This window comes from Falco cherrug (assembly GCF_023634085.1).
Source record: "Falco cherrug isolate bFalChe1 chromosome 17 unlocalized genomic scaffold, bFalChe1.pri SUPER_17_unloc_1, whole genome shotgun sequence".
In the NCBI taxonomy this organism is placed as follows: Eukaryota; Metazoa; Chordata; class Aves; order Falconiformes; family Falconidae; genus Falco; species Falco cherrug.
In genome coordinates, this window is record NW_026599279.1 from 114,422 (window position 1) to 136,115 (window position 21,694).

The window sequence follows — 21,694 nt, forward strand, 5'->3', positions numbered from 1 at the left end:
GTTTGCGGCATTAAAAGGACACACAACTTAAGAGTTGTGGCAGATGCTTTTGCTTGCTGAAATTCAGCTTCAGACCCAGAAGCACTAAAAGGAATCAAGCTTTTGATAATCCCTTAGCAAGGGATTTAAGAATTTTCTGTTGGTACTGGATTTTCTGTTGGTTTTTGTCTGCCCACAAGCTCTGCTCCTGGCCAGGAAAAGGAGTCCTTAACAGCAGCTATTGCCAAGTGCAGTGGAACTGCAGGTCCAACACGTACTCAGAAGCTGCTCTTTGTTGATCTTAAATGATTCCAAAACCATCCTCAGCACTCCTTTTCAAAACAATCGCCCTTTGACACCCAAAAGGAAACCTTTGGGATCAGCGTGTCCCCAGGGAGGGCTCGACACAAAACCTCTGCGCAGACCTGCTGCCCTGTGATGCCTGCCAGCAGAGCTGGTGACGCGAGTGCTCCTTCCCCGTCTCCGTTGAGGATACTAAGGTTAGCAAAGCCCTCCTGTTTGTCTTGTTGACAGGCGTGCTCAGCCTGAAAGGCGGTGAGGGAGCGCTAACCGGCAGCCCTGCCAGCCAGCCTGAAGGGCAGGGGGGATGTGAAAAGCAGCTTGGGGCCGCCTGAGAACTAGCACAGGCATTTACGGAGGGAACGCGCGGGAGCAGGGTGTTCTCTCGCTTTCACTCGCTAGGAATGTGCAATCCATTCCTTCCCCCGGAATCTCTCACCTCTAAGTGAGAGACAGTCAACGTTTTAACTAATGTTTTACAAAATGCCTCTTTGTAAATACCTACACATACATACACATACACGTTCTGTTAAAGTCGCAAAGAGTATGTTTCCCAGAAAAGAAGTACCTGAATTTTGAGAAATTTTGAAGACTCTTTGATGGCCATCTGAATTGTGGACCGCATCATCTGATTTGTGGACCCCATTTTAAACTCTATTTAAGGAAAAGGAGGTATGGGAATGATACCACTATGGAAACAGACAGTTAGGCATTTCACAGGAGTCAGAAAATGGTGCATCAGCCACAGCTGGTGACTACTAGCTCCAATATTTTGAAGATTAGGAAACTATTTCAAAAAACTTGTTGACAAGTCTTTCCTAGAATTGTAATGCTCTTTCTAAGAAATCGTTCACGCAGTGCATTGCAAGCGTTGAAAAGCCCCTCATTCTTCTTCCTTGCAAAAAAAGAGAAAAAAACTGTTTACAGTTCTCTTCCTCTTCATTGTACTCCTCATTGTCATCTTCACCACTGTAGATGACAGTGGTGAAGACGTGTATCAGTGCAGAGCGTGTTGGTCTTAAAATATTCTCTGGAATTCTGCGTGATTATTTATGATGGGCTGGATGCAGAATCCCTTCCTGAAGACCCCGTTGCAATGGGGCATCTACAGCAAAGAACATTCTATTTATTTGGTTAGGAGGGAACTAGAACATGAAATCCAGGTTCAGACCAGCAGGCACAGTTTTTAAATCATTATCAGGCTGAAGGAACACTTAAATGGACAGATTATGCCTTTTAGGAAAACTTGTCTGTGGTGGCTGGCAAAAACACTTCTTCCAGCTACAGAAAATCTGAAAAAAGATGGACATGACCTCCTCTGCATGGACAGGGGAGGCACTGCTGATTAAAGCCTTTAGATAGCATAAAAAGCATGACTAACCCCTGATTTCTCATTTTTATAAAAAAAGGAGTAGTCTAAGGAGTTCTATAAAAAAGAAAGAAATGTTGTGGTTTATCTGTTTTTAAGCTTTTTGTGAGCTTTCCCAATCTTAATGGCTGTCCATTGCACGTCTAGTTAGAGCTCACAGAACAGAAGCCACTCTGTGTAGCTGTACCCTCAGCCCTCTGCACTACTGGCTTCTGCAGAAGCAGCAAAGGTACAAAGAAAAAAACCAAAACTCCATTGGTGAGGGGTGTATGTATTTACCTGACACAATGTTATTATTGTCCAAGGAATTGCATTTTAAAGACTGATCTTCAGTTTTTGAAAATCACAGGCTGTCTTTACACTGCAGCACAGTGAAAATGTCACAGAGGTACCTTGGTGCCAAGAACCCAGCTCATCAGAGTGGTGGGCTTCTCCTCTGCCTCATTTAACCTGCTACCTCACAGACCTTGTGCTGGCCAAGTTCCGTGGTTCCCAGTGATGATCCCAGATTGACCGGAGCCAGATCAGGAGCTTCTACCCATTAGGTCTTAGGGTTGAGTCTTAGGGTTAAGTCTTAAGGTTAGGTCTTCAGGTTAAGACTTATGGTTATGTCTCAAGGTTAAGTCTTAGAGATAAGTCTTAGAGACACGCTGTAACTCGCCAGTATACTTTATTTATTGAGAACTAACATTAGAAAGACACGGCAAAACCACAAGTCAATAATATCTACTAATGGTGGAGGAGAGGTCTGTCTTGAAGAAGGCTGGAAAACATGACCATTCAAACCATGCTGACGCAGCTGATACAGAACTGGACTGGACAAATACATCGATGACAGCAACAATGCTGTAGTCAGGCTTACATTTGAATATCTGCAATTGTAATCAGATTCTCTGTCCTCCATAAATCTGAGGAATACAGCAGTAATACCTGGAGCACAGAGAGCAGCTTAGGGTGAAATCAAACTTAGAAAGGTAACTACCAACATTTGGGAATGTGCCCAACTGCTTTCTGAGCTTCAGGTTTGGAAAAGATCAACTGCTCCTTCACCGTCCTGGCACAAAAGGCAATACGCTTTAGGACGTTGCTTTTTCTCTTGCCCGACACAGGCATTGTCTTTAGGAAACTAATAGGAATCACTTAAGAATGAAACTTCTTGTTCGCACGGTTTGCCAGCTGGCCACTCTCAGTCTTTCCTCTGGAGACAGCATGCAGCCCCGCCACCCCCACCCCTCTGGGGTGTAAGAATACCCTGCCCCCCCGCCCCCAAACAAAGGAAGCAGTCAAACACTGGGACTCGGACTGCTGGCAGATGGGAACCAATTACCAGTTCACACTGCAATGTGTCTCTCCGTTTACTCTAAAAGCACTACAAGCAAAAGCATAAAATAAGGAATCTCTCTGCATAGAGGAAACAGGATGGAGAACTTGACTCTCAGAAAAACCAACCCCAAGAACAAACCCAATTCAAACGTCTGAACAGCTACCACTGTTGGACTTTGAATGCCACGTCCCAGCGGGCTGAAAAATCTAAGTCTGCTTTGGGACAGATACATTCAAATCTGCCCTGTCACAACACAATTTAACAGCAGCTTTAACAAGAAAGAGACAACCGGAATGCCTCCGTAAACCAACAGCCACAAAGAAGGTGAACACACTGAAACCCCTCCCAAAGAACACAACGCGTTATGGCTACTTACCCAAGGTCTGTCTTGCCGGTAGCTTTAACTCCTCTAACAGGGACTCTCCTAACAGTTACCGATGAGTGCCTTGGAATCAGGGCATTGTCATCTGTGTATTCTGAAAACAACATCAATACAGAGAAAGCATCAGTCAGTTCGTAAGAGTGATATTAATATGTCGTGACATAGCACTTCAGGGAACCCTTTACGGATAGAAAAGCAACATTTTACACACAGCGTCATGCTTTTATCATGTCCACACACTCACGGTACCTTTCCAGAAATCTTCAGGTCTGATAGTCAAACACAAGCAGCAAAATCTTTTCCATTTGTTTTGAATCGTTTCAATGCCAACAGCAAAATGGTCTCTAAAGTCACTAAAGCAGAGTCTGCTAAAACATGAGGCTCTTTCCTGATCTAACTTTCATTGCTTTTGCTCCTGTTAGCTTACAAAACCCTAGAACATGTCTCTATAATAGCGAGCACGGAAGAGGACACCCCCACCCCGCCTCCCACCTTTTAAAACACATCCCAACCATCCATTTTGCCTTCCCACCATCTTCAAAAAGAGTCCACCATCTCTTTTTTTTCCCCCCAGTGATGTGTAAAATCCTGTTTACTTTTAGCTTCTATTAGCATTGCTTCTATTACGAGATTTCCGTGATCACGCGGCTCGGAAAACTCTGAACAAGTTGGCCATCTTCACTCAAGGTTCACTGAAGGGTCTTTCCAAGATCATGCCAACATTTAGTCAGGACTCCTGCACAAAGTTATAAAACCCACTACCATATCTCCACAGGGAAGATCTCCAAGAACCCCCTTTAGGCAGAGCATCCAGGCCTAGTTCTTTCCTTCATCTTCTGAAGGTGACTTTAAGCACGTAGATGCTGTTCAATAAAAACGGAAAGTCACGGTTATGTATAAAACCCCAAAATCTGGCATACACATAAATGACACGGAAATGTATTCCTTAGCTTTGCTCTGACAACCGCTGGGGATTTTTTTGCATTTTCACAGGGAAAACACCCTTACAAAAGTTCCAGTAAGCATCTGTGTCACAACCTGTACGTCTGCCTCTACCTGCGTGTCTGTCTCTACTGCTGTATATGACACGCGATCCCGTAACACCCCCAAGACCCCTAACACCGTGCTGTTAAGTCTGCTCACAGATACTCTCCTGAACCTACTTTACCTATCTGTAGGTAAACAGCGTGTTTAGGTCCAACCACTTGAAAGGCTGGAGCCAAAGTTACAGTTACCGCAGCAGGCATGTTATTCTGTTTAAGTTTTAATACATCAAAGAGGAAGAGGAAAAAATCCTATGAGTACACATTGTAAAGACAAGACTGTTGTGGGAATGTCACAGAACCACAGGAAAAAAGAAAAAAAACCCCAACCGATAAAATTTGAATGTTTAAGGAATGGAGATGGTTTCCAAGTCTTTGTATTTCTGTAAAGTCATATTCCAAAGTCTTTAATCACATGCAGGCTTTGCCAGACGGTAGATTACCAAACTGAAACAGCACACTAAGTAATACAAAACCATTACCGTCTCTGAGAATCAAGCACCATTTCTCAGATTCAAAAGAACTTAGGGTTTCTCTAAGAACATTTCTAGGTATATTCACCTTAACTGATCTGCCATAAAACTTCAGTACTGCCCTGACACCGTTTAACACGCAGTACCACGACAAAAATGCACCGTTTGAAAGAAATGAAGAAATGATGCTCAACAGCATCTGAATGAATGTGTAGCATGGTGCAGCAAAGAAGCTGTATTAGCAAGAAATGCCAAGTATACTTTAGACAGAGCACTCGTCTACAAGATGGCTTTCCAGGGTCTGCATAGATTCTCACTCACAGATACACTCTTGATCCAAAACGTTGCTACTGAGCAGTTTCTGCAGCAGCCAAGCACCGCTTTTCCAACGTGGTGGAGTAAAAGTAGCTGAAGACAAATTTCAGTCACCAAACCCACTTTTTTTTCCCCTTTAAATTAGCCACCCACTCCTTTTCTATCATGTTCAGCCTTCTCTGCCGGCTTTCAAAGAAATCTGGCAGGTCTGTGATGACAAGGCATTGTCCCACATTCCCTTATCGTTTTAGCTAGAAGGGTTCCCAGAAACCAAACCTCTTCCACGCGCGGTGTCGCACACGGACCCCGTACGCTGCTGTGCCTGGCTGTGCACACAGCCCTGACGGCAGCTGCCAGCGCACAACCACGGAAGAGCAGCTCTGAGGCCCCAGCATTAGTCACCGCTGCCGGCCGTGGCCCAACCGCCTCACTGGCCGCCTGCGCCATCGCCAGCCGGCCGGTCCCCGGTCCCCGCGCCCACCGCCCCCACGCACCTTCCATGGTCTGGGCGTTGGTGACCTGCAGGTCGCAGTGGGTCGCCTTCAGCCTCTCGCGGCCCATGATCTGGCGCCTGAGGTCGCGCAGGGAGATGTGGGGGCCGTGAAAGGTGACCACATCGGAGTTCAGCCTGGAGGAGAACTTGTAGTGGACACACGACATGGCCGGGGCCAGGCGGTGCCCGCTCCGCGATGGCACCTCACGCAGCAGCTGGCCTCGCGGCCCCCACAGCAGGTCAGGGCCCACCGAGGGGCTGGGGCCAGCAGCGCGGGCTGAGCCCGCCGGCTCCTCCTCGCAGCCCCGGTGGGAGGACGATGGGGACAGGCCCTGGCTCGGCCTCCGCTCCCTCCTCGCACCAGCGCTGCCAGGCCAAGCTGCTCGCTATGGCAACCCAGGCGGCTCCGCATTGTGACAGAGGGGCTCAGGGGGCCACTCAGCGCCCCTGGGGGAGGGGCCTTCATCAGCCCCGCCTGGGCCGCCGGTGTCCCTGCTGTCCCCCAGCCTGTCACCGCCCCGTGCCCTGTCACCCCCCAGGGCTGCGGTGTCCCTGCTGTCACCCCCTGGGGCCTTCACCACCCAGTGTCACCTGTCAGCCCTTGCGCCTGTGGGGGCTCTCCCAACAGCCCTGGGCACATCACCGCCCCGTGCCCTGTCACCCCCCAGGCTGTCACGGCTTGCTGTCCCCTCCTGTAACCCCCAGGCTGTCACGGCTTGCTGTCCCCTCCTGTAACCCCCAGGCTGTCACGGCCTGTTGTCCCCTCCTGTCACCCCCCAGGCTGTCACGGCCTGCTGTCCCCTCCTGTCACCCCCCAGGCTGTCACTGCCTGCTGTCCCCTCCTGTAACCCCCAGGCTGTCACGGCTTGCTGTCCCCTCCTGTAACCCCCAGGCTGTCACGGCCTGTTGTCCCCTCCTGTCACCCCCCAGGCTGTCACGGCCTGCTGTCCCCTCCTGTCACCCCCCAGGCTGTCACTGCCTGCTGTCCCCTCCTGTCACCCCCCAGGCTGTCACGGCCTGCTGTCCCCTCCTGTCACCCCCCAGGCTGTCAAGGCCTGCTGTCCCCTCCTGTCACCCCCCAGGCTGTCACGGCCTGCTGTCCCCTCCTGTCACCCTCGATGCTGCCACTGCCTGCTGTCCCCTCCTGTCACCACGCAGGCTGTCATGGCCTGCTGTCCCCTCCTGTCACCTCCCAGGCTGTCATGGCCTGCTGTCCCCTCCTGTCACCACCCAGGCTGTCACTGCCTGCTGTCCCCTCCGGTAACCCCCAGGCCTGTCCCTGCCTACAGTCCCCTCTGGTCACACTCCACACTGCCACTGCCTGCTGTCCCCTCCTGTCATCCCCAGGCTGTCACTACCTGGTGACATAAGCTACATAAGATAAAAAAGAAAAAAGAAAAAAACCAAAACGAAAACCTGCTTAGGTGAACACCAAAACACCCATGACTTTCTCAGACTCTTCACTACCCCACATGTGAGTCAAGGGACAGATCTCCCAAAGGCTCTTTTGCAGGCACTTCCTGAAGACACCCCCACCCCCCACCCCACCCTGCTTTTCTACAAGTGCACAAAGAGGTGAAGAAGAGTTTCATGTTTAAGTTAAAGGAGGCAGTTTCTGAAATTAGCTTAGGTGAAAAAACCAAGGTGGTGTACTCATGTATTTTCTCCTCTGCAAAGCCATGAAGAAAACATGAACCGCACTCCCCAAAGGCAAAGGAGCAAACTGAGGGAGAGCAGCTCATCAGCGCCTTTCAGAGCTTCAGCAGTCTGGAGAAATGGGAAAAAACCCCATACAAAGAGAAACAGCAGCCAAGAAGCACTTTTATAAAATGCATATTGGGGCCTGTTCCAGACCTCAGAATGACTTTCAATATTGCTTTGCATGACTATTAGACCAAGGCCTAAAGTGGAGTGATAGCTTCTGCTTGCCGGGGCATGAGAAGACCACTCAAATGAGCGACACAGTAACAAGTAAACACCAAAGGCAACAGCGGAGCTTACCATTTCCCTCCACTGGCGACCAGCTGTGCAGTAAACCAGCTTAACCAGCCTCCCTAAGGATGGCTCTAAAGTCACTGAAAAGGAAAAAAAGAAGGTAAGTTCCTAGCCTGGAATGCAAAGGCACCATCTTGGCTCCCAGGCAGGTGGCACTGATGGCCCAGCAGGGTCATGTCCCCACGTTCCAGGAAAGATAAAAAAAGTGCAGGACGTGTTTGTGGGGTGGGTTTGATGCATCCTTTCCGTTTGGTGAAAGCCTGAGGAAGGATGTACCCCACGGTGGGACCGGTGGCACTTTAGACCTGAGGTTAAAAAAGTGCTGCACCTCAGTGACACTCCCCAAGCTGCTTTCACCACCAAACAATAAAAGATTTGCCTTCTCCAGTATGGTGGGAATGATGCCATAAAGTCGGTCATGGAGAGAAACCCTCTAAGCCTTGCTTGCAGGTTTCAGAAGGCAGGCATTCTTTATGGCAGTGCTGGGAGCACGGGGGAATGTTTCCTCTGAGCGTGCTCACCCAGTTACTCGAGGGCACGCACTATGGACAGCAGAGCACTTGCACACTCATAGCGCATTACACATGCATTTTCAGTCAGGCACAGGATGGGTTACAAGTTTCTTGCTTTAATACAAATGAGCACACACCCTCAGACAGCACTGCTGAGGTTTTTTACTAGCTCCCCATGCTCCCCAAGCGGGGCCTTGCCCTCTCTCGGGGGGGTATCTGAGTCAGAGGTCGCGATCTCCCCCCACAACAATTACCTCTGCCCGACTTCCAACCAACATTCTGCGGATCGCAGCACTCTATTGGCTTGTCTCCTCCTGTGGCCACAACGTCCTCACCCAGAGGCTCTTTCTGCATCACTGAAGAGAATGGAGTTCTTTTCCCCATCCATTCTTTATTCCCCATCCTTCCCAAGGCTGACTCCCTGGATGCAAAGTCCCTTAATTTGTCACTTCTAACAGCTTTAGAGAGTCAGCTTGGCCTAACCTTTGTGCGCAGGTGTGTTGAACGTAGAGCTAAACACACCAAATCAGTGTGGTAACTGGGGAGCTCAGACATCTTGTCCCTTTGCCGAGCCAGCAGCCTTCCCTTAACAGAATCCCTGGACATAAACGTATATACAGTGGAATCTATACGGTGGCATCAAACGTCTGCCCAGACACCACATCCGTCCCTAAAATCCTTCCCCCCAAACAACCCTGAAAGACTTCCCTTGACCCCCTCCTCCACCCTGGCTGTTCCTGAAATCATCCCCCACCTCCACCTCCCCGCCCTGTCCCTAAAACCTTTTCCCCCAGACCCTGGTCCAGCCCTCCCCCACCCTCGGCCCATCCCTAAAATCCTTCCCCCAACCCCCCGGTTCTTCCCTAAAGGCCTCCATCAACCCCCCGTCCGTCCCTAAAACCCTTCCCCCAGGCCCCCCAATCTGTTCTCTAAATAACACACACACCCTCAACCCCCCCCACGCCCCCACCCCCGGTTTATCAATACACACACACACACCTCCCCCCATCCCCCCCCCCCCCACACCCACTCCCACAAACACACATCCTTGCCCCACCCCCACACACCCCGCTCCATCCCTAAACACCTTCATCCATTCCCACCCGTCCGTCCCTAAACCCCTTCCCCCTGCCCCCTCCCCTGCCCCCGTCCCTCTGTCCCTGGCACGGCCCAACTGCCCAGCACCACCAGACCACTCTGGCCCAAACACCGTAAGGCAATGGTTCCCACCTGCCAATAGCAAGTCGAGGAACATTTTTTCTTCTTAAATAGAGAGAGTTTTACTTCACACGATGCCGACTACGCCAGATTATGTTTTGCTGACTGACTGGATACACAGCAAAGCTGAACTCTGCATCAAATATAATCAAATGTATCAAATATATCAAATGATGGAATATATCAAACGCAGTTTCTTATATTACAATAAAAGAAAATAGCATGCAATATGATAAAAGGAACCAGTAGCAGTTACTGTGAGCAATATGATAAAAGAGCAACAGAAGCGAAGCATCCAATTGTTATTCCAAAGTGTTAACATGCCTAAGGAAAGGAGACATCACCAATTCCCACCCCAATTCCCTTCGGCTGGGAGCCCCCTTGCAGCTGGTGCCAGGAGTCTCTTGGGAACTGGGAAATTCCCCTGGAGAAGGTGCCAGGAAGGAATTCTCTTGCTGCTTCCCACCGTGCATGGTAGCCATGTGAGGCACAGCGCAAGGGTTCTGCTCCCTGCTTTCTGTGGTGAGAAAATTGACACAGCACTTTAGAACTCATACAGAAGCAAAAAACATGGCTTGGGAAAGTGCAGGGCTGCTCCCCTGGAGAGGGTTCCAGGCAGGAATTCTCTTGCTGCTTCTCACCCTGCCCTGGCAGCCATGTGAGGCACAGCACAAATGTGCTGCTCCCTGCTTTCTGTGCTGAGAAAACTGACCTCTTTTCAGTGGCAATAATGCACAGCCCAAAAAACTTGCCTTGACAAAGTGCAGCAGTGCTCCCTGGAGAAGGTGCCAGGCAGGAATTCTCTTGCTGCTTCTCACCCTGCCCTGGCAGCCATGTGAGGCACAGCACAAGAGTTCTGCTCCCTGCTTTCTGTGGTGAGAACATTGACCAAAACCTTGTGCACTCATGCAGCACCAGAGCTCACCTTGGCAAAGTGCAGCACTGCTCCCCTGGAGAAGGGGCCATGAAGGAATTCTCTTGCTGTTTCTCACCGTGCCCGGGCAGCCATGTGAGGCGCGGCACAAAAGTTCTGCTCCCTGCTTCCTGTGGTGAGAAAACTGACCTCTCACATTTGCAATCATGCAGAGCCGAAAAAACCCTCACTATGGGTAAAGTGCAGCACTGCTCCCCTGGAGAAGGTGTGAGGAAGGAATTCTCTTGCTGCTTCTCACTCTGTCCTTGCAGCCATGTGAGGCACAGCACAAATGTTCTGCTCCCTAATTTCTGTGATCTGAAAATTAACCCCTCACATTTTCAATCGTATAGAGCCAAAAATACCTCACCTTGACAAGTGCAGCACGGCTCCCCTGGAGAAGGTGCCAGGCAGGAATTCTCTTGCTGTTTCTCACCGTGCCCTGGCAGCCATGTGAGGCACAGCACAAAAGTGCTGCTCCCTGCTTTCTAAAGTTAGCAAAATTGACCGTTCACAGTTGTACTCATGTTGAGACAAGACTTTCTTACTCAAAAGCAAAACCCAAGAAACCACGTAGCCTTGGGAACCCCCTTGTCCTTCCGTGTGGCTGGTGACTTCCCATGGCTCTTCCACAAGGCAGGACAGATAACCACGAATTTGGAAGCCCACGTAAATTCAAGTACACTTAGTCCTCTGACAGTCACTACTTATGGGCCAGCGGTCCTCTCACCCCTCCACAGATCTGCCTGCTAGTCCTCTAGCAGTCATTCCCCATGGAGGGACCACAAGTCCTCCACACCTACCCACCAGCTCACCAGAAATGAGTCAGACCACGCCAGAAGTGACACTGCCTGACCTGCAGGAGATCTATTAGACCAGTATCGATGGTTTCAAGACAGAAAAGCCCACCACCATCCACCAGCACAGCAGAAAAACAACCAGAAGAAACATCATACACAAACCAAAGGCACCCATCCGAACCCCACAAAGGCAAAATAGCTGAAAAAAGGCACTCTCCACAAAAAAAACCCACCACACAGATCACAAGATAAGATAAAAATGCCATAACCCCAGGAACGCAGGGCCAACAAACACAGATTCTGTCCATTACAGTAACACACTTTGACACTAACTCGCTTGACCTCTGACATACTTGACCTTGTTGCCCCCAAACCACAGCACATCGTAGCCCTAAGGCAACACAAAACGGAGCACAAAGTCCCTGAAGATCTCCGCCAGGGCAAAAGCAAAGCACAGAGCCACACAGGAGGGTGGGGTTGGAAGGGACCCGTGGAGGTCCTCTGGGCCAAGCCCTCTGCTCCAGCACGCTCGCCTCGAGCAGGTTGCTGAGAACTGTGTGCCCTTGGCCTTTGAAGATCCCCAAGGACAGAGACTGCACAACCTCCTTGGGCAACCTCTGCCAGCATTTGATCGCCCCGAGGGGGAAAATTTGCCATTTCTATCTCTCCTTTCACTGTACCACATTCCAGAACAGCCATGAGATGACAAGCTCAGGCTTGAAAGCCAGTGCTGTGGCTGGCCTGAAATTCTGTCCCCCTTTTTTTCATCCACTAGTAGCTAAAGGAGGACAAAGAAGGATTTCTTTCAAAGGAGAACGTCTCTTTTCCTCTGTCCTTCTTCTCTACCAGTGATCTGGATTCTGAGTGCTGTGCCACTGTCCTAATGGCTGGGATAGGGATACTTCTTGTAGGACAGGGAGGAGGTGACAGTGGAGATGATCAGGCTGGGGAAGCTGAAGGAAAACGCAAGCAACTGGAGTTGCCTGGAGCAAGAGTGGCCAGCTTCCGAGCTAGGTCACCTCGTGTCCTCAGCTCCCATGCAGGAGCTGAACCACACACATGGACTGCAAAGCAGTGTGACCCATAGAAAAAAGTTTGCTTGGCTCGGGATCGCCCAGGGGCATTTAACTGCAATTCCGCCCTTGTCAGCAGGAAGGAAACATGCCCTGCAAGCACACACTGAGGCACGACACCTTGCCCGGGGCTAAAGGGTACCTCAGGAGACCTACATGGGACCCCCCAGCACCTGGATTGCTGGCTGGAGGATGGGTAGGTCAAAGGACCCTGATGGGAGCCCTGCAGGCTCTCGTACATTGGACCAACGGGCACCTTCCCTTGTCATACAGAGCATCCTCTCGGATGCTCTGGACAGTTTCTGGTAGATCTCTGGAGAAGAGCTTCTCCCCAGGCCTCTCCCATGGGCTTGCTCACCCCCGGAGCCCTTCCCAAGCACAGCCCCAGCAGGTGGATGCAACCGGCGTTGCAGGGAAGAACAAGCAGCAGGCACCACAGTCAGCACTGCGGGAAAGCTGGGACCCCAGACACCCACCCAGGCTCTCCAATCCCAGCCTGGCCCACAAGAGTGCCTTTATCTCCCTTTCCCAGAAGTGCTGAATTCCCCTTCCAGCATTAGCCACTGGACCCACGCTGCTTCTTTCTGCAGTGTACAACAGCCACAAGAGAATTTGCTAGATGTCTCTGATTTCCTGCATTTTTCCTGAACAGGGCGGGTGTGTAACTCTCTGAATCACTTCTATTTGAAGCAAGGCATTGCTTAGGGTCAACAGTGAAACGAGACACGGGCCATCAAAAGCTGACTACTTTTCCCCTTCTTTGCCATGGTCACGGCCTACCCCACAGACTCGCCCCTGGCCGTGTCGGCCACCGGCTGGGTGAAGGTCATGGCTAACCGGGCAGGGGCTCCTGTGTGGCGCTCATCCAGCCCTGATTGCCCAGGGTGAAGCCTTAGCACCCAGGTGGAATAAAGCCTTCCCAAGCAAGGGTGGTGCTCCAGGGGCACCACAATTCCTGCCGAAGCTCACCACACATTTCATTTCCCTGTGGCGCCTGGCAGGACACGAGCGGCTCTTGACTGCTGCTAGTCCCCCCGTCTTTTGGTAAAAATGGAAGTTTTTCCTCCTGCTGGGCCTGCTCCAGTTCCAGCGCCTTGGGGCCTGAGGCCTGGCACGGCCTGTGTGCCAGAGGCCTTCCGACCGCTAGGCCGGCCTCCACCAAGAGGAGTCTGCCTCAGGCCACAACGGTCACCTCTAGGAAAAACGGCTTCTTTTATCGAGCAGGACCCTGTCCAAACCCCAGGGCAAAGCGCTGGCCGCAGGCGCAGGGAGGTGGCCCTTGCCCCCTGCCCTGTCCTGCGCGGGGCTCCCCGGGGCGAGGCAGGCCCGGCCATACTGGAGAGGGCCCCAGCCCCGCCCCGCAGGCCCCGCCCACTTTCCGTTGGGCTCAGACCGTTGGTCACGGGGAGCCCACGGCCACCACAGGCAGCAGGGCAGAGCCGTGCTGGCACGCAGCGGCGCTGGCAGGAGGCAGCCTCTGGCCCAGCAGCGCTGCCACAGCACCAGCACCCCGCTTCCCAGCCTCGCCGTCGCCGGCTGGGCCCCCTCCTCGCTGCACGGCCAGGGCCCTCCTCTCCCGGGCAGGATGGGCCAGGCCAGCTGCTGCTGCGGCTCCAGGTGGGCTCCCCCCGGGCTCGGGGACACGCGGGCACAGCTGGGCCACGCAGCACTGGCGTTGCTCACGCCCGCCGCTCTCTGCTCTGCAGGGAGGCTCTCAGCGACGCCGAGCCGGTGCTGAGCGCGGACGTGCGGCTGACCCGGGGCCGCAAGAGGAGCGAGAGGCGCCTTCTGCTCCTCCACGAGGAACTGGTGGTCGCCAAGTTGCGGTAAGACCCTCAGAGCCCAGATCCTTGCCCCCAGCCCCGGCCCAGAGACACCCTGGCACCAGCCCCAGGCCCCGGCCCCTCGGTGCTGGAGGCACCAACGTCCGTCCCAAGGGCAGGTGGGGGACAGGGCTCTGCGCGTGGGGACCCAGCCCAAGGAGCCCCCCTCCAGCTCAGTGCCCGCCTCTGCTCTCTGCAGACATGGCACCAGCCTGCGCCCACAGCTCCGCCTGGCGCTGGACCAGCTGTGGGTGCTCAGCAGCGGGAAGGAGGCTGCGGGGCAGGATGGACAGGAGGAGGAGGAAGGCACCGATGAGGACAGCACCTCTGTCATCCTCGCCTGGCCCACCGGCTCCTGCATCGCCACTTTTGGGTGAGTCGTGGTCGGGCAGCAGAGGTTCCCAGCCGTGCCCACGCCATCCCATGAACACAGGCCTCTGCCTTGCGTGCAGAGCTGGGCAGGGAGCAGGCAGCCCGGTGGCAGGGAGGGAGGGATGTGGGATGTTTCCCCATCCTGCATCCCCTGGTCACCTTTTGGTCCCCAGAAGGGAAGGGCAAATGCAGCCGCTCAGGCAGGACAGAGCGACCCAGGGCTTGGACAGCGCCTCTGTCCTGCCCCACAGCACAGGGCTGTGCAGGCACCCACCTTTGCCCAGGGCTGGGGGCAGCAGGGCCTGACGCTCTCTCTCCTCTCTATCTGTAGATCCCAGGCACTGAAGGAGCTGTGGGTGGCCACGCTGCTGGGGTAAGCCGGGGGGATGCTCCAGGAGAAGCTGGATGGACGGGCGAACACAGCCCCCAGCTGGGGAAGGTGCCCCCGTGGCTGCGAGCAGCTCTCGGGCACAGCTGCCTGACAAGAGACAAGAGACGGCTTGGGGCTCACCCAGCTCTCTCCCTCTCCCTTCCCGGTGCACAGGACACCAGAAGGACGCAAGGGAGCCCGCGTCACCCATCTGACATCCATCAAGCTCCTGGAGAGGGAGCTGAGCCGCCGCCACGCCGTGAGTGTCTCTCTGCTCTGGGCCCTGTCCCCAAGCACTGCTCCTGCAGCCGAGCAGCAGAGCCATGGCTGCTCACCTTCTTCCCCTCCTTCTCTCCTGCCCAGTGGAGGACACTGCGCGCCAGGAGCCTGGAGAGGCTGATGGAGGCACAGGCAGAGGTGAGAATGGCTGCCTTGCACCTGCCTCTGGCTGCGCCGGGGTGCGCAGGGACTGGGGTGAGCTTGTGCGGGAGGGACAGAGGGTCTGATGGTGCCACTCAGGGAGCAGAGAGTTTTGGGAAGCCAGCAGCACGCCAGCACGTTCTGACTGGTGACACTGGGAGGAACCCTGCCACATGGGGAAGAGAGCCCGGGAGGGCAGAGGGTCCCAGCTCTGCCGCGCTCAGGCTGCTGGTGGCCCTTTCTGCTGCGGGGCTGCTCTCCAAGCACAGCCCGATTCTTGGTTCTTGCAGGCTCATCCCAAGCAAGGGCCTGCGACGGCCCCATCTGCAAACGCAGGGGGACTTTGCCCCGCACCAGGTGAGTTTGGGAAAGCAAGGCAACCTCCTGCAATGCTGTGCTCACTTGTCCCGAGTGTCGCCATGCAGGTTGGGCAGCCCACGGAAGGATGTCACCTGGACGGACAAGGACAACTGCTGGGCAGTGCCTGCTGGATATGCTTCTGCGGGGACACGGAGCCTCTGCTGCTGCCCGCAGCTTGCAGGAGGGCAGGGCGAAGGCTGGCACAGGCTGACCCCGTGGCACGATGGCTCTCAAGAGCCTCTAAGTCAACACCTCCGAGCCACAGCCGCGGTTCCAGCTGCTGCCTCCCTGCCCATCCTGCCGCACCACACAGCACCGTGCTGCCGGCAGGGCAGCGCAGGGCAGGGCAGGCGCTGGGACCGCTGGCCTGGGGTCTCCATTGGTGGTGTCTTACTCTGTTTTCCTCTGCAGCAGGAGGGAGCAGCAGCGGGAGCAGCACCAGCAGGAGGAGGATGGGGCTGCCTTGGCCCTTCGCCCTGCGGCGCACCCCGGCTGCTGCCCAGGCGCCAGGGCAGGCGGGCTCCAGCTGCAGCAGGGCGCTCTTTGGGCAGCCCCTGGCAGCCCTCTGTGGGGAGGACAACACGCTGCCCCGGCCCATCCAGGTAAGCCAGCCTGGACAGACGGGGTCCCCAGCCGTCCCTCCGGCTGCTCTGGAGAGGGCCTGCGTGTCCCCAGCAGCTGCGGGGACAGGGCACTGGACTCTGCACCCCCAGAACCTGCTTCTGGTCCCAGACCCTTTGTGGCGCTTAGGCAACCACGTCTGGGGCAGTGCTCTGGTCCTTGCCACCGCTTGGTTCTTCAGCCAAGCAAGTGGCCTCCTGCCTCTCCTGCAGGAGCTGCTGGCTGTCCTGCGCCAGCAAGGACCAGCAACGGAGGGGATATTCCGCAGAGCTGCCGGTGGGACAGAACTTCGGCAGCTGCGCGAGGCCCTGGACCGCGGCAAGGACATCGACGTAGGAAGCCAGCCTGCGCTGCTGCTGGCCGTCATCTTGAAGGTGAGCACTTCTGACGTGCAGCTGGAGGAGCTCCTGGCTGGCCTGCAGCGTTCAAAGGCTCACCTGCAGCCCTTGGCATTGCAGGACTTCCTGCGAAGCATCCCCACCAAGCTCCTTGTCGTCGACCTCTACGAGGACTGGATGGCAGCCATGGAGAGGGCCAGCAAGCAGGCCAAGGTGGAGGAGCTGAAAGTGTAAGTGTGGGCAGCAGCCTGCCTGGTGAGCAGGGACCGGGAGAGTTCTGGGACCTGCCTGGAAAGGCACGGGCTCCTCAGAAAGCTGTCTTTTCGGGCAGCTGCAAAGCTGTGCAACACGGCCGCTGGCTCCCACCCACCTGGGGCCAGCTGCAGGGACGGCTGTGGGCACCCTCTGCTTCATCAGCCTTGTCTTCCTCTTCCCTCAGGGTGGCCGACAAGTTGCCTGCGGCCAACCTCCTCCTCCTGAAGCGGCTGATGGCCCTGCTGCAGCACATCGGCCACAACGCAGCCACCAGCAGAATGAGCTGCAGCAACCTGGCCATCTGCGTCGGGCCCAACCTGCTGAGCCCACCCAACGAGGACCTGCTCCCGCTGCAGGCCATGCTGGCGGTGACCGAGAAGGTACGCCCTACCCAGCAGCCAGTGCTGCCTTCCAGGCCCATCGGAGCTTGGCTGTTGCGAGGTCCCTGGCTGCCTCCTCCCTTGGGCCAGTGCTGGTGGGCTGGGTGCCTGGAAGAGCAACCCCCAGCCGCAGCCGCCTGCGCAGACGAAGGGTCAGCAGTGGGAAAGGCTGCTTGACATGTCTGCAGGCACCTGGCTTGAGACCAAGGCTTTGATGTCTGCAGGTGAACGTGCTGGTGGAGTTCCTCATTGAAAACTGCGGGGACATCTTTGGGGAGGAGGTGGCCGGCCTCTCCCCTCCATCAGCCGAGGAGGTGCCAGCACCCATGGACCGGGGCACAGGTAGGAGGCGGGACTGAGGCTTGTCACAGACACTGGGGCTTGGGATGCCAGAAACCTCAACGCTGACGAGACAAGTGGTGTAGGGCTCGGCTGGGCTTTGCTTAGGTGTTCTTGACTTCCAAGAAGTCGCGCTGCTGCACGTGCTTTTCCTTTCCAGAGCTGCGGTGCGAAGAGCAAAGTGGCCCTGCAGGCACAGCAGAGACCCAGCGTCCAGCAAAAGCCTTTCTGGATGCAGCCGCCTCTCTGCTGGGCATCGACAGCGGAGCTGGGGGAGACACAGGGGCAGGGCCCAAAGCGGCAGAGGTACGGCAGCTCCACAGACGCTGGGGCAACGTGTCTCAGGTGGGACAGTAATTTCCCAGGAGGCCAAGCAGCCGCTGGGCCTCCTCCTGGCAGCCGCTCTCTTGTGCTTTTGGGGTTCCTCCTCTCCCCCCAGAGTGGTGCGTGCTAAGGAAAACTGGAAAGGCTGTTTCTGGAATGCACTTCATTAAGTATGATCTGCTTCATCAAACAAAACATAGCTACAAAATACCCACAAAAGGACAGAAAGGAGTAGCTGCCACCTTGAGAGGGCTTTTGCTCAAATCCTACTCCGTCGCAGCTTCATCAAGTCTAGGCTGCGTTGGCTGGACTGTGCAAAATGTGCACGATGCAAACCAGCATCTCCTCTGTAGAGCTCATACAGCAATTTGGCAGTCAGGCCCTCACTACCCCAGGCTGTCACTTGCCACCCGTTACCTCCCAAGTTTCTGGTTTAGGCACCTCCAGATTTGCCTCCAGGCACCCCCGAGGGCACGGCAGAGTCCCTGGCACGCCTGCCACAACTGACCAGCCTGCCCCAGGAAACCAGGTAGGAAGAGCTCCCCTTGCCTGACCTGAGAGCTCGCTGCAGGGGCTTGGGGCTTTCCCCATCTCATCACGCTGTGGGATGGAAAGGTTTGCAGGCTCCCACCAGGAGAAGGAAAAGTCAAGGAAAAGGAAGAGAAAAGAAGCCTGGGCAGAGGAGAGGGACAGCACAGCAAAAATAAAACGGAGAAGAGAGGAAGCGATTTTGTGGACCCAAACCTGAGAAAATGCAGGAAGCTGCAGCACGTCAGGAAGGCCAGGTGCGTACCACGCGCTGCTGCCCATCTTTCCCAGCCCTGAACACGGCCCTAAGTCAGCCCAGCTGGCTGGCAAGGGCCGGCGAGGGCTGGTGCTGAGCAGGGTTTGGGATGAGCCCCACGGCAGCTCCCCGGGGGCTCCCCGTCGAGCCCTGCTGCGCGGCACAGGGGCACTGTCAGCATCCCTGCGCACGCACAGCTCCCTAGGGACATCACCCCTGGGGAGAAGGCACCGGAGCCGGCCTCGAGTGGAGGCCAGCAAGAGCTGTCCCTTCTGGGCCATGAGGAATTCCTCGGAAACAGCGTCCCCCAAAGAGGGGGGAACCAAATCCTGCCTCTTCCTGCCTCTGGGGGCTTATCAGAGCTTTCTGACTCTGTCGTTGCAGGTGCCGACTGATTTTCACCGGCTGAACAGCTGTGACTCCTGGGCCCCTGCAGCTGCTGTTGACAATAAAAGAATCTTTTCCCTCTCCTGACTGTGTCTGCCATAGGGTCTTGTGGAGTGGGGAGCGCTTGTGCTGGGGTGGACCCTCGGGGAGGAGATTGGGATGGTCCCTTGCCCCAGCACCCTTTCCAGCGGGCATCGGGGCTGAGCTGAGGGGCTTTAGGAGGAAAAGCAAAGCACAGAGCCACACAGGAGGGGGGGTTGGAAGGGACCCGTGGAGGTCCTCTGGGCCAAGCCCTCTGCTCCAGCACGCTCACCTCGAGCAGGTCGCAGAGAACTGTGTGCCCTCGGCCTTTGAAGATCCCCAAGGACAGAGACTGCACAACCTCCTTGGGCAACCTCTGCCAGCATTTGATCGCCCTGGGGGGAAAAATTTGCCATTTCAGTCTCTCCTTTCACTGTACCACATTCCAGAACAGCCACGACATGACCAGCTCAGGCTTGAAACCAAGTGCTGTGGCCAGCCTTCAGGGCCAGCAGGGACCGGGGGCGAGGGGAAGTGTTTTAGGGACGGACCGTGGGGGCCGGAGGGAGGGATTTGAGGGACGGACGCCGAGGAAGGCCTCATCCCTGCAGCAATGGCTCAGGCCCAGGGCAGGGCTCTTCTCTGGGTGCCACGGGGTCGATTGCAAAGGACCGGGCCGCCCCACGCAGGGAGCAGGTGCGTGCCGGGGTGCCAGGGGCCCTGCCTGGCTGTTCCCAGCCCAGCCCCGGCTGGGGCCAGCCCTGCGCTGCAGCCCTGGGGCCGAGGCGCAAGGAGCCGGGCATTGCTGAGGGTGCTGCACCCTGCCGGGCCCCGCCGCCGGCTGCCGGCTGCCCTGGGCTGCCCCTCGCTCTCCCCAGCTCTGCCTGCTGCCAGCGCCGGGGGCACCGCCACGGGGCTTGCCCCCTGCCCACAGCTGCCCTGACCCACAGCTGCAGCTGTACGTGGTGCCCACATCGCACAGCTGGGGCGGGGGTGGCAGGTCTCTCTGGGGGCAGCCTGGGACTGGGGGCAAAGCCAAGCCCATCCCTCGCTTGTGATCTTTGTCCCCAGGGAGAGCCAGTGCAGACGTGTGCTGCGCTGGGGAGTGTCCCGCGGGGAGGTGACGGCCGACTGCAGAGCAGCACTGAGACCCACGCGACAGCAACGGCAGCCGGTGGCCGCAGAGCAGCCCAGGGGAGCTGGTTCCCTCGACGGGCCCCAAAGCAGCCTTCCTCAGCCCCTGCTTTTGGTGACGTGTGGAGCAGCGCAGGGATGTCTCTCAGGCTTCCAGGCCTGAGGAGGCTTTCCTCCTCAGGGGCACTGTCAGAAATCCTGCTCCCAGGATTAAAGCACCCCTCCCCCCATGGATCCGAGGCTGTGTGTCCAGCCCCCTGGAGCTGGGTACAGGTGCCCTGAGCGGTCTCTCAGGGAGGATGGGGCCACCTGCCTGGTGGCTCTGACACAGAAATGGTGAGCTGAAGCCCTGTGGTGGTGGAGGGCTGGCTCAAAGCCTCCGAGTGCCTCAGCCTCTCTGCCCAGGAGCGTTTATCTCAGGCCCTTTTCCAGGGTGTGAAGACGCATGGCGGTGTTGTCCTGGTGCCTCCATCTTGTTCTCTCTTGAAGGTTGTGATACTTGAGGTCAGGGAGCACCTGAAAGCCCTGGCGGAGATCTCCAGGGACTTTGTGTTCCATTTTGTGTTGCCTTAGGGCTACAGTGTGCTGGGGTTTGGCGGCAACAAGGTTATGGTATGCCAGAGGTCAAGCGAGTTAGTGTCAAAGTGTGTTATTGTTATGGTCACAATCTGTGTTTATTGGCCCTGCGTTCCTGGGGTTATGGCATTTTTATCTTATCTTGTGATCTGTGTGGTGGTTTTTTTTTGTGGAGAGTGCCTTTTTCAGCTTTTTTTTCCTTTGTACGGTACGGATGGGTGCCTTTGGTTTGTGTACGAAGTTTCTTCTGGTGGTTTTTCTGCTGTGCTGGTGGATGGTGGTGTTTTTTCTGTCTTGAAACCATCGTTACTGGTCTAATAGATCTCCTGCAGGTCAGGCAGTGTCACTTCTGGCGTGGTCTGACTCATTTCGGGTGAGCTGGTAGGTAGGTGTGGAGGACTTGTGGTCCCTCCATGGGGAATGACTGCTAGAGGACTAACAGGCAGATCTGTGGAGGGGTGAGAGGACCGCTGGCCCATAAGTAGTGACTGTCAGAGGACTAAGTGTACTTGAACTAACGTGGGCTTCCAAATTCGTGGTTATCTGTCCTGCCTTGTGGAAGAGCCATGGGAAGTCACCAGCCACACGGAAGGACAAGGGGGTTCCCAAGGCTACGTGGTTTCTTGGGTTTTGCTTTTGAGTAAGAAAGTCTTATCTCTACATCAGTGCAACTGTGGACAGTCAATTTTGCTGACTTTAGAAAGCAGGGAGTAGCACTTTTGTGCTGTGCCTCACATGGCTGCCAGGGCAGGGTGAGAAGCAGCAAGATAATTCCTTCATGGCACCTTCTCCAGGGGAGCAGCGCTGCACTTTCACGAGGTGAGCCCTGGTTCTGCATGAGTGCAGAAGGTTTTGGTCAATTTTCTCACCACAGAAAGCAGGGAGCAGAACTTTAGTGCTGACTCACATGGCTGCCCGGGCAGGGTGAGAAGCAGCAAGAGAATTCCTTTCTGGCATGTTCTCCAGGGGGGCAGGGCTGCACTTTCCCAAGATGATTTTTA

The 21,694-nt window shown here is 55.4% G+C and overlaps 2 protein-coding genes across 2 annotated transcripts; one reads left to right on the forward strand and one right to left on the reverse strand.

Moving 5' to 3' along the window:
* Positions 1–3,230: 3,230 nt before the first annotated feature.
* On the reverse strand, positions 3,231–6,009 carry LOC129734813 (E3 ubiquitin-protein ligase RBBP6-like). The gene is made up of 3 exons (XM_055700039.1): positions 5,680–6,009; positions 3,349–3,448; positions 3,231–3,240 (listed from the first exon to the last, which is right to left on the reverse strand). The coding sequence occupies exons 1-3, from the start codon at positions 5,843–5,845 to the stop codon at positions 3,231–3,233; spliced, it is 276 nt and encodes a 91-aa protein (XP_055556014.1). The 5' UTR covers positions 5,846–6,009.
* Positions 6,010–12,954: 6,945 nt separating this feature from the next.
* LOC129734814 (T-cell activation Rho GTPase-activating protein-like) lies at positions 12,955–20,690 on the forward strand. The gene is made up of 9 exons (XM_055700040.1): positions 12,955–13,073; positions 13,896–14,015; positions 14,716–14,736; positions 14,929–15,013; positions 16,077–16,136; positions 16,368–16,529; positions 16,614–16,723; positions 16,933–17,128; positions 20,607–20,690. The coding sequence occupies exons 1-9, from the start codon at positions 12,955–12,957 to the stop codon at positions 20,688–20,690; spliced, it is 957 nt and encodes a 318-aa protein (XP_055556015.1).
* Positions 20,691–21,694: the final 1,004 nt, after the last annotated feature.

Bases quoted from the DNA above. Each gene is read 5' to 3' on its own strand.
- LOC129734813 (XM_055700039.1), bottom strand. From the start codon at position 5,845: ATGTCGTGTGTCCACTACAAGTTCTCCTCCAGGCTGAACTCCGATGTG. The intron at 3,449-5,679 runs GTGCGTGGGGGC...TGTTGTTTTCAG, and splicing joins CAACGCCCAGACCATGGAAG to AATACACAGATGACAATGCC.
- LOC129734814 (XM_055700040.1), top strand. From the start codon at position 12,955: ATGGTCACGGCCTACCCCACAGACTCGCCCCTGGCCGTGTCGGCCACC. The intron at 14,016-14,715 runs GTAAGACCCTCA...CTCTATCTGTAG, and splicing joins CTGGTGGTCGCCAAGTTGCG to ATCCCAGGCACTGAAGGAGC. The intron at 17,129-20,606 runs GTACGCCCTACC...TCTCTCTTGAAG, and splicing joins TGCTGGCGGTGACCGAGAAG to GTTGTGATACTTGAGGTCAG.